Source organism: Phoca vitulina, unplaced genomic scaffold (assembly GCF_004348235.1).
Source record: "Phoca vitulina isolate PV1807 unplaced genomic scaffold, GSC_HSeal_1.0 scaffold3, whole genome shotgun sequence".
Classification (NCBI taxonomy): domain Eukaryota; kingdom Metazoa; phylum Chordata; class Mammalia; order Carnivora; family Phocidae; genus Phoca; species Phoca vitulina.
Window position 1 is genome coordinate 71,353,535 of NW_022589706.1, and position 12,188 is coordinate 71,365,722.

The 12,188-nt window shown below is 37.6% G+C and overlaps 1 protein-coding gene across 4 annotated transcripts in view; it reads left to right on the top strand.

Moving 5' to 3' along the window:
* Positions 1–12,188, top strand: part of GRID2 (glutamate ionotropic receptor delta type subunit 2) — a 1,428,484-nt gene that overhangs the window by 1,303,582 nt on the left and 112,714 nt on the right. The window contains exon 15 of one of the 4 annotated variants that reach the window (XM_032400837.1): positions 2,617–7,280. The exons of the other annotated variants lie outside the window; for them this stretch is intronic. Coding sequence (XP_032256728.1) covers positions 2,617–2,683 — 67 coding nt within the window. The 3' untranslated portion in view covers positions 2,684–7,280. Of the gene's footprint in view, positions 1–2,616; positions 7,281–12,188 lie in introns of those variants that run through there. 4 annotated transcript variants of the gene reach the window in all.

The following is a 12,188-nucleotide window of genomic DNA, read 5'->3' on the forward strand; positions in this document are numbered from 1 at the left end:
TAATTTGCCATTGTAACCACTGACACCCAGAGCTTTCAGGGCCGAGTTCTGACACTGTATTTAGTTCATTCTTTGACTGCTCAGCTAAAACTTCCATTTGTATGCATTTATTCTGCTTCACACATTATGTTATCAGTCACTTTCAATATTTCAAAGTCACAGCAGGCTTTTTCTGACACACATTTGTCAGAATGAACTGACTTGATTGCTATTATTATAGACTACAGTGCCTGAGTAAGGAGAAAAAGCGTATGTAGTACCAGAATATTAAAACTGCCTGATAAAACAATAGATACAAGAGAATAAAAATAGAATAAATGCATATAAATGGATGCTTTAAAAGACCAGCAAAATGTAGGATTACAAAATAGGCATATAGAATTCAAAAACCCATGAAGAAAAATGTAATAAAAACTTTTTTGCAGCAGATAAGGAGCCGATTGAAAATTCCACTGCCCCAATGTCAGCAAATAAGTGGATATTGCATACTTCCTTCCCAGTAAACAGAGATTTAAGTAGGCTCTCTAATGGAGGCTGTCATTGAATTCTAGCATGAAATCCACTACTGAACAACAAAGAATGTAATAAAAACACATGCTTTGACCAAAAATAAACTTAATGAAAGCTCTAAGGAAATAACCAGAACTCCAGATCCATTACTCCTTTATCATTCTTGAATTTGTCACCCAACAGAAGACCTGTGTCCCATTTGCCGGCTCTTTGCTCCACCTTTTGACCATAGCCATATTTCAAAACTGCACACTCGGGAAGCACCAGAGAAATTGATTTTAGAATCAGAGCACATTAGTGTCTATAGGGATGGATCTCCTTTAGAATTACTTAAATTTCAAGTCTTGCATAAAGCATAAGATAAGAAAATGAAATAAACCATAATAATTAGTTTGTCAAATCTCTTCTTAAAAATAAATTAATAAAATACGTAAATCTAAAGCATTTTTATTAATGTCACAGATGAGAAAAACAGAAAAAGCATAGTTGTATTGCTCTTTTCTTCGGGGCATTTATATAACTTTGTAATTTTTTTCAGCCCATATATTTCTCTACATATTTTTCTAAAGTAATATTCAAGAAATTATGGGGGATTTAGAAAACCTCTATCTAAGAGACCCACAGTTTGGAAGAAATTATAAAGCCTTTTCTCCAAAAGCCAAAAGATTTAGGTCATATACTTGCTTATTCTGTTTCCAGAAGTAAGATTTAATTCCTTCTAAAGAAATTATCTTCAATGTGAATGTTAATGAAAGTTCTGAAATGAGGGATTGTAACTTAATTTTGCTTGAATCCTCATAATAAAATGTCAAACTCACATTTGGAAAACTTTAGGCTGATCAAATTTTTCTAAGTCACTCATCATCTCACCTACTCATTGTTATGAACTTTTTACAAATATTAATAGTTTTTTGGTATTTATTGATTCTTCATGGACCATCTGATTATTAGCATAAGTCTAGATTTATAGGCAAAAAGTCATTACAGTGAAATATACATGGATGGAGTTCAGAAAAATTTTAGAAATATGTTTATTAGTATAACTTCCATATTCATAAACAAGTTTTCTATTAAAAGAATACCCTGTAGGATATTAAAATAATTCTTGAGATTTTTAAGTTATAAAATCATTATGACTCAGAAGGTATGCAAAATATATTGCAAAAATATTTTAAATACATATCTTCACTGCATCCAAAGAAATTTAAAACATTAAGAATTTTACTAAAATATCAATTTTATTTTAGCAGAACAAAATAATTGTTTCTAGGAGTCAATTATTACTCTCTGAGGAAAAAAAAGAGTTGTTTACTGGAGTCAATAGTCATTCTAGTGAAGTGTTTTTCTTCCTAATTAATGTGTTAGAAGGGATAAATATATTCTAGCTATGTGGGAACAATTTAAATTTATTTTCCATTGAAGAAGTAAATATTTTCAACCTTAATTATATTTCCCAGTGTATGGAGACATTAAAAATAACAAGTGCCATAAAGTGTGAGGATTCGAGGACCAAAAAAAACCTAATATGTATTAAATAATTTATTTGTATTAATTAACCCAGTTAGTATTTTTGAAAAATCGCTGTGTCAGCTTAGAACTACTATAGATGATTATGTTTAAGTGGCCGAATAAAATAAATCGTCTGTTCACCAACATATAATTACCTTTACCAAGTAAAGTATATGTAGAGTAGATTACACAGTGGAAATTTTAAGATAAATCACCGAAAAAAACAGAAAATTGATATTTTTAGCAGATTTTCTCATTACAAAATTAAATTCCTCGTCTACATACACACATCACACTTTACACAAACTCATATACCCTCTTTCACACACACACATGCACGTGCGCGCACGCGCACACACACACACACACACACACACACACAGCTCAGTCATGCATTTCCACCCCCATATTTGATTCATAATTACCATACCCAAAATGTCAAGGAGACAACCAATTCTAGCTGTCATTTCAATAAAATATCCCACAAGAAGGTCAGTATTTCTTGGACCTCCTTTTTACACTACGCACTGTTTCAGAAAAGCCTATATAATCGAGTTCTTTGTTCAGGTAGTTTGGAAAGTGTCACTCTTCTCGTAGATCTCTTACTGCCCGGGGAAGGGACCGTACAGTATCAGCCGGTGTGCCGTGGGCCTGTGCTATGTAGAGGAGTCCGTATCCGAGCGACTCCCTGCCTGTGCATTGATGAGATACTTCCTTAAGGATACATTCCTCTTCAGCTAGTCCTACCTTCAGGTAATGTTTCATTCATATTTTTATCCCTTTATGCCCATTCACTTCCCATATCCTTTAACTCCCATTAGAATGTAGGCCTAGAAGGATAGAGATGTCTATTTTTTGCTTTACTCACTATTGTATTCTTAGCATGTGCCTGTCATTAATACTCTTTTGAATGACTGAATAAATATCTGAATTTCTGCTATTTTCCTCTAAGTATTATTATTTTGGATAGAAATACCACTAAGTCCTAAATATTCCAAGTTTAATTTTATATGGTTTTTCACTATATTCTGATATTTAATTAGCTCCAACTTATATGTATTAAATGCTTTTATATCCTGATAGAGAATAAGTCTTCTTATAAGGTTCTGCTAACATTTAACATTACTGTTCTTGACAATATTGTAACAGGAATGTGACTGTATCAAACAGAGTTTGTAAAATACCATCATCATCTTTCTGAAGTCAAATATTAACCAAGCTCTTCAGTTCAGTATTTTGTAGACTTCATACATTTGATATAGCCAATCACTCTTTACGGTTTGCAATATGCTGCATGTCAAAACATGTTCTTGATCATTTTCCTTGAGATAACCGCACTTACAAAGTACTGTGTATCTAGTAAACTTTTAAAAGTATTCATGGAATAGAATTGACTCTTCCATGTGGCTATGCATTGTAAGATTCACTTTGGTGTTAAATTTAGCAAACTAATGAAGACTTGGACAAACAAACAAACAAAAAATACTACCCAGCACTCATATTCAGAAAGCAAAATGTTCTACTTAAGTCTCTCCTTGGGGGACTATCTGAAAACTACACTGAAGGCAGAAATCTATACTTGGATTGCCTAAGATAACAAATTTCTTGTAGAAACTAATACAGCTGCCAATTTACTTTTGAGGGCAATCAGGATGTTCATTAGTAATTGAGTTGAAGCAGAGAGGAACTTCATTTGTACCGAGTCAGTGACCTGGATCGTTTTCAGAATGAGTATTGAGCTGAAATGGACCATTCATCCCTACTTCCTTTGGGATCTGGTACAAAAAGGTTATTGCTCTTACCTTCTACTAATAGTGATAGGGATTTTCAGGAGCAGAAAACAAGGCTTTTTGTTTACTATTTGTAACTTAGGGTGATATTTATATGTGATTTTTGATTACTCTTAGAGCATGAGATAAACCTTATCATTTTGAACTTGAACCTATTGAACTGATTCCAACACCTTCAGTGGGTAGGTAATTGAAATATGTTGATGGTACACTGGGGTGAACCAAAGTTTTCAGAAGTGGAGAAAGGAGATAAAAATTAAATAGATATATCTGGAGCATGGTCAATAGAAGTTGGTATAAAATTACAGAAACATTAGCAAATTTTAAAGTGGTGTTTTTATTGAGTGCTGAAATAATACCACTCTAATAATTTTAATAGCAAAAACCTATATAGGGCATACTATACCAGGTCCTATTCTAAGACCTTTACATGTATTATCGTGTTTATCTTCACAACTATCTTATTTGCAGAAGAAAAAAAAATGGAGATTACAAAGAGGTTAAATAACCTGCCCAAGATCCTAGGAGTAGCAAGTGATGGATCTGGGTTCAGGCCTTGAAAGTCGGGCTCCAGAGTCCGTGCTTTTAACCACTAGACTCTCTTACCAGTCTGGAGGGGTGGTGAGATGGGCCACCAAGATTATAGTGCCTTCAGATTCAGAGTTACCTCCAGGGAAAGAATTAGTCGTAAGGGATGAAGATGCTCACCTGAATAGCAGCATCCTCACCATCAGGGGGCAAGAGCAATTTTAGTATTTCATCATGCCCCATGTCCAGTGAGTTTAAATAGAAAAACTGAACAGAGCAACTGAAATAACTACTTTTACCCAAAATTTGTGCAAGAACTTGAATTTGTGCAAGAACTTGAGAGCACATGTTAAAGCTCTGTGACCAGTTAACAGAGACTAGCACAATGGATCAAGTGTCCTCCACACTTCTCTGGCAACCCCAGGGCACTGGAGCATGCCCTGAAATGGGGGCCCTAGCAGGTGTAAGGGAGAGCCCACCTCGCATCAGTAGCAGCACTAGCAGCAGGAAGACATTCTCGCACAGCAAATTAGACACCAGCCCTGGCAGCAACAACAGGGTGAAGGAGATACATTCTTCGGACTTCCATGGTTCTGAAGGCCATTAGGATCGGGCAAAATGTGCCAAAAACTGGAGAACTGGAGGAAAAGGGCCACATTGCCTCTCAGAGTCCAAGAGGTCTTACAGAACTTTCACAGGTGATTCCCAAAACTAACTGAAAAGAAACTAAGAAGCTGGAGGATGAACGAGGTGAATCCTGCTTGAATCCAAAATTGTCATCACACCTTCCTTGCTGGGTATAAGGGAAATAAGATGGGTGGGTATAAGCTGAAAATAACAAATTACATATTCACCCACAAGTCATTAATAATCTTTTTTGGTGTATTTGGGGGATAGGGCCATCCTATCGTATTTAATAAAAAAATAAATATTATACATACAGAAATTCAGGTTGTCAAGTAGAAAGTTTTGATATGAAAAGAAAAAACTTTTATCTGATAGATGTCATGCCTTAAGAAGGGGTGATGAATGCAAGCTTGCATTCCATCTTTTTAGACTTCTTAAGAGTTCGCGTTTTGCCATAAATTTCTCTGCACTAGATGATTGGCAGACGAGAGTAAGATATCAGGAAGAGGAGATATAAAGTAGGCAGATTGCAGACCTAAACACAGCTGAGTCATCAGTGAGGATTTCCATTCCTTCCTCATTCTCTTTTAAATTTTAAATTAGACTTTACAGTTAAAAGGACTCAGTACTGGGGATGTGAGTGCTAGTTCTCAAATTGAAAACCTTGTCAAGATATGAGAGTTGACCCTTTTGTACTATATGATTTTAAATTTAAGTTTTAATGGCCTCTTTTCATAATAGAATCTCTGATTTACTAAAAAAAATAGCTTTAATATATGATTCATCATTTCACATTTACATTATCTGCATTGTTATGATAATAGTGTCAAAAATAAAGCACTATCAGTGATTCTTTTTTCTGATCCATAGTTGGAGGTCTTTCTAACAAAAAAAAAAAAGGTTCTGGAATAATTAGAGTTGAATTTTAGAACATTATCCATATGAATTATTTCTAACAAAGGGTATTCTCATGTGAGAAGCAGGGGAATCCTGTAATTCCAGCTGCATTTACTCAGTGTTTTAATGTCAGTTAGATTGCTATCCCAGTCAAAATAGCTTCTATATATGTAAAATTATGGTTATTTCTCAAATTATACTGTTTTTTTTTTTCCTTCGGTGAAACTACATTTAAATAGTGTTATTTTGACTTACCAGGAGACACATGTAGTCACCTAAAGGAGTTTTATATTCCAAGACAGTGCTTGAAGGAAAAAGAACATTTTCTGTAATTTTGTAGTAAGGAAAACAAAGTAAAAGGGAGACTATTTAATTCAAGTGGATATTTGTGTATTAGAAATGACTGTGGATGAAATAACTTATTTTATTATTTTGGTTGAAGCTCCTATCAAGAAATGTGAGAAACACTCTTGTTAAATGAGACATGCCCCTGCCCCCCAGTGTGTAAGCAACAATTCTAACAGATGTTAAGGATCAAATTTTTAAATTAAGACTATGTCAAGAATTGTAAAGGGTCTGAAACTTTATATGACTTGCAGGTACCAACCTAGCCTGCCACGTGTTCACAGATGCTGGCAGAAGACACGAGACTTCTGGATCAGAAGTGAAGGATTTTATTACTCATGGCAGAAGGAACAGCATGAGCTGCATGCTTTCAAGTTTTCCTTGCTCCCAAGTCCAATGGAAATAACGCAGAGGCAGGCCCAGATGGATCCTGCTCACAGTGGGATTAGGAAACCCTAGTCTTACACAGGGTCTGCTAGAAAACCTGCCCAAACTCTGCCCAAAAGGGAGGCATTAACTCTATTAACCAGTCAGGAAAAAAATCTGCCTCTATCCCCAAGCCTGTTCACTAGGCAAACATCCTGGACAAGAGTCCAGGGCAGAAGCTGTTACACGGCATGTGGAAATCAATGGAGAATTACCCCTCAACAAAATATGACAATAGTGTAAAATATGGTAGTAGAACTTCAGTATTTACAATTCTGTATTTGAGAATTCACTTACCCACTGGCATTTATTTGTGATCCTAAAATCAACTCCGGCGACACTTTCAGACGTTTGCAGACATGTGCGGAGCTGCCCTGACACTCGAGTTCCCAGCTAAGACCAAACAAGGGAACTCGCTGCCTTCTTGTTTTAGCTCGTGTTCTTTCTGTCGTCTTCTAAGTGTCATGTTGTTTGCATTTTTGTGTACTTTGGTGAATTTTGTTATTTAAAATGGCTCCGAATACTGCTGACATACTGTCTAGTATTCCTAAGTGCAGGAAGGCTGTGGTGCATCATAAGGAGAAAATGTGTGTGTGTGAAACAAGCTTCATTCAGGCTCAAGTTATAGCGCTATCAGCCATGAGTTAAAAGTTAGTGAATCAGTTAAGCCTTCGACTCAGGTCATGATCCTAGGGTCCTGGGATCGAGGCCTGCTTGGGGCTCCCTGCTCAGCACAGAGTCTGCCTCTCCCTCTCCATCTGCCTCTGCCCCAGCCCATGCTCTCTCTCTCTCTCTCTCTCTCTCTCAAATTTATTATAAATAAAATCTTTTTTAAAAAGTTAGTGAATCAAAAATATATATTACGTACAATGTCATTAAACAGAACAGGCATAAAATAAGGTCCCGTGTTTCATGTTTATGAAAACGTGATTACCAAAGGCTCACAGGAACCTAACGCTGTATTTCCCCTAGGAGCAATGATTCAGTATGCACTAATTCAGTGTATGCAGCAACTTTACAGAGCATCACAGCCATGAATAATGAGAATCAACTGTACATGACAGCAACCCTGCTTCCGCTCTTGTTCCCTCATGGCCTATCAGCAACAAAACAGCAAGAGTGAGCCTTATAAAACTGAAGTGTAATCATGGCTCAGCTCTGCTCAGAGTCCTCCAATGACTTTCCCGTCTGAGGATTAAAAAAAAAAAAAGTGCTCTTAATGGTTCTACAGCATCTGAGCTCCCCTTCTTGTCTCTGTGGCCTCTGGCCTCAGCTTCTTCCACTGTCCTTCTCCCTCTTCTGCTTCCTTGCTGTTTATGGAACACTCCAGGCAGGTTCCTGCCTCAAGGCCCCTGCCCTTATTTTTCTTCTGCTTACAGAGCTCTCTTTCTTTTTCCAGATATCTCAATGACTAATTTCCTCATCTCTTTCAGGTGTTTGCTAAATTGTCACTTTCTCACGGAGGCTATCACTGACCAACTATTTTTTTTCGAAGATTTTATTTATTCGACAGAGAGAGACACAGCGAGAGAGGGAACACAAGCAGGGGGAGTGGGAGAGGGAGAAGCAGGCTTCCCGCTGAGCAGGGAGCCTGATGCGGGGCTCGATCCCAGGACCCTGGGATCATGACCTGAGCTGAAGGCAGACGCTCAACGACTGAGCCACCCAGGTGCCCTTGACCAACTATAAAAGTCCCAAACCTGTCCCTCCCAACCCTCAGACTCCCCGTCACCCATCCCTGCTTTATTGTGCTCCATAGCACGGCCACCATCCGACATAGCTTAAATAGTATCTATATGTTTGTTTATCTGTATCCTTTCCACAATATGCAGGGATTACGGCCTGTTTTATTCATGGCTATATACTCAGAATCTAGAACAGTACCTGCCTCATAATAGATTTTTAATAAATATTGGTTGAATAAATGAAATTTTCAAATCCCTTGGACTTTTCCATGACTTTTTTTTTTGCAGTACTGTAAACTCTACCTGAATCTGCTTCCAAAGAAAATTCCTGAGAACATTTCCTCAAAACAAATAAATAAGCATTGAGAGAGGCAGAGCTTGAAAATCTTGCTCAGGTTCAGCAAGGCTAAAAAGCTTACTAGGAAAAGGTAGCAGCGTATTTTCAAGCTGTCTTGAAAAGAGAGGAATGGCAAATCTTTTCATTTTTTCCATTGACAACAATGTTTTCAGTAGCATGAGAGTTGATATTAGCCTATCAAAATAACAATATTTTTTAAAACCCTGCTTACTTACAAATGTGCTGTGTCTCTATAATATCTTAAAAAGTGCTTTTTCTTTAGAAAACAAAACAATTAGAGTCTAGCTAAACTGCCCAAGAACATGAACAGTTTCATTTAACTAACTGAGAACACATAGTTTAATTCCTAAATAAAGAAGCAATCTCTGTTAATAGAAGGCAGGTCCCCTATAAGCATGTTTCTCTCTGCACCTAAACAGATAGCAAGAAAACTCACTGTGCTTTAGCATGTTGCCACAGACAACCACAGATAAATGGAACAAATACCAAGCAAACTTTGAAACAGACAGTTTGGTTTGGTGTTAACTCTGATTCTGAGTTTCACCATCAGGTGGTTTTCTCATACTATTTTAATCCAAATTTCTCTGAGCCTCACCGATTGGGGAGTGCAAAAAGGGCCACATCATCTACCAAACATTCAGATTCAGTAGCTCATGCCCTATAGAACAGAGGACCTCCAACCTCCCTCCTATTTCACATCATTATTATATGTGGGTTATTTGGGGTGTGCATGAAGAATCCTGTCAAGGTTTTCTATCTGCTCATGTCCACCAAACCCATCTGAGAGCAGCATTTTGGCTGCTTAAGATCCGTCATAAAAACACACATCTACATTAAGGGTGCAAACCACTGAGAGCCAGAGCTGAGACAATTTTCCCATAGTCCTCGCTAGGCTCAAACCATGCTATAGCCCAAGTAAGAATTCTGTTCTCCTGAGCTGGGTCACACTTGGACACTTTGTGAGAGCAGCACTTCTGTCCACTTCTGCTGTCATCCTCTCTGTGTAAAGGGTTCGAACAGGAATACATTTTGGCAAATTCAGAAGCACACATACATACATACATACATGTATATAACTATAATATGGCCACGGGGTAAGAGCCATAAGATACAAAGCACTACTGGAATATGGAGGAGATAGAGGACTTTATAAGGGAAGGTCTCATGATGGAAGGACCTCAGTCAATGGGTAGTCTATATGTATCATCTTATTATTTAATCCCTGGCTACAAAATCCCTTTCTTCAGTTTTCCTGATTCCTGTATTTCAAGACGGCAATCTAAAACTTTAATGTATTACTGGACTCAATTGAAAAATTTTCTCATATAGAAAGTAGTTACATATGGTGTCTCACTGAGAAGATATTAGAGTCTATGCTTTGGTTTATGCTATTTGGAATAGTCTTTTTCATACATCACCTAGTTTAAAAAAATATTTCTGCTCAAAAATATCCTGCATTTATGGAACCCGCATTCTAGTGCTATAGAGGACAATACTGCAAGATACGTAGAAAAACGAGTGGGGTGGGGTGGGGGTCAGTGATTACTAATTTATTTACAGTGGTCAAGGATAGACTTTCTGAGTGACATATGAACAGAAAACTGAAGGCAATGAAGGAGCAAGCCACTCAGATATCAGGGGAAGAACATTCTAGATGGAAGGACTAGCCATGCAAAGTCCCTGAGTTGGGGAGTGATTGGTGTGCTCAAGATAAAGGAAGGAAGTAGAGCAAAATGAACAAGAGGGACAGTGGTAGGAGTTGAAGTCAAAGAGGTAGCCTGGGATCAGATCATTCACAACTTTATGAGGCCTTTGTCAGGACTTTGCTTTTAATTTAAGTGAGATGGGAAGACATTAAAAGTTTTGAGCAGAAAAATGGTGCTATCTGAACACAGGCTTAAAAACCTCACAGTGAATGCTTTGCTGTGGGCAAACTGAGGTGGACAAAGTGGAAGCACGGAGACCTACTAGGAGGCTTCTGTAACATATAATGGTGACTTGTCCATAATGGTAGTAGGGAAGGGTATGTGAAGTGGTCCAATTCGGGAATAAATAAGAGAGTTTGCTCTTAGATAATGGGATTTGAAAGCAAGAGAAGAGTCAAGCATGACTCCAAGGCTGTTGGTATGAAAAACTGGAAAGGTAGAGTTGTTATTTAATGAGATGGGAGACCCACAGGAAGAACATGCTAGGGTGGGTGGGGATGTAAAAATTGGAAGATCAGTTCTGGAAAATGAAACCTTTCAGCTTTGGGAGTTTACCTGATTTGGGTTAGATTTGCCCTTGCTCTGCAGCTGGTTAGCTATACGGTCACTGGCATTAACTCAGCTCTTCTGAGGCTCGGTTTCCTTATCTGTGTCAGGAGGATAACAGAACCCAATGTGTAGGATAGAGTTGGGAGGATTCAAAAAAGGAGCGTAAAGCACGTAAAACAAAGTTGTTTTAGAAGCTGAAGTTGTAATAGAGGATAAAATGAAACAAAACCAAATATATATAAGTGATTAATAAGTGGTATTTATTGTAATCTCCTTCATGAGATTAGGTGTGAGGTTTCTTACAGCATTATGAGAATTATTTGCAGAAAACTTTCTAAGATTGTGTTTTAAAGAGATGGATTCTAACTAAACACTTAAGAAAGGGGATCCTCATCCCATATCATCCAGTTTCTATGTTCATCATAGCAATTTATCCTTTATTTTTTAACTCCTTTTCTGGTTTTACTATTGTCAGTATTCTGTGCTCTTTCATAGATGTTTTATTGTTTTCTCATCACTTAAGCCAGAAAGCGAAAGCATCAACCAGTTTGGTGGAGACTTATATACAAACCAGTAAATACTCTCTTGGTTTTATTCTTTTGGAATTTATATAATGCCTCAGATCATCAAACCATCAAAATACTATTCGGATTTATTTGCCTCATGTTGTTCTCCAAAATTACTAATTCATACTCTGCTTTCAAAACATCTCGTTTACTCCTAATAGATTATTATTACTAGTGGGATAGTGTCTAGTATAATTGGCTTGGATTAAAAACCAAACAGACATCTTTGTTCTCAGAAGAACAGACTGACCTGAAGTATTTCCCTGGAGGGCAACAATAGGGTTTGATTCCAGTTCAATCACTCCACCGCCAACATCAGGGCCTGTCAGCTGCCTACCTTTCCTAGATACGAGTTTCTTCAAACTGCACTTCACTATGTCTTTTCTTCAGTCATCTTTCCTGCTTGTTAACGTGACATCCTTCAGCCCACCTGAAGGTGGGGCTTTTATATATACTCATCTCCCATTCTTGTCACAAAGCTAGTCCACAGACAGCAGTAAGGACTGTTTCACTTCCGGTGCACTCTGTCTCCTCAAAACAGGTTATTTGTTGTTACACTTGGCACCTCAGTCAGGTGCCAGTGAAATACCTTTTAAAGCCTGTTTTGAGGGTGCTGGGTGACTGAGTTGGTTAAGCGACTGCCTTCGGCTCAGGTCATGATCCTGGAGTCCCAGGATCTAGTCCCGCATCGA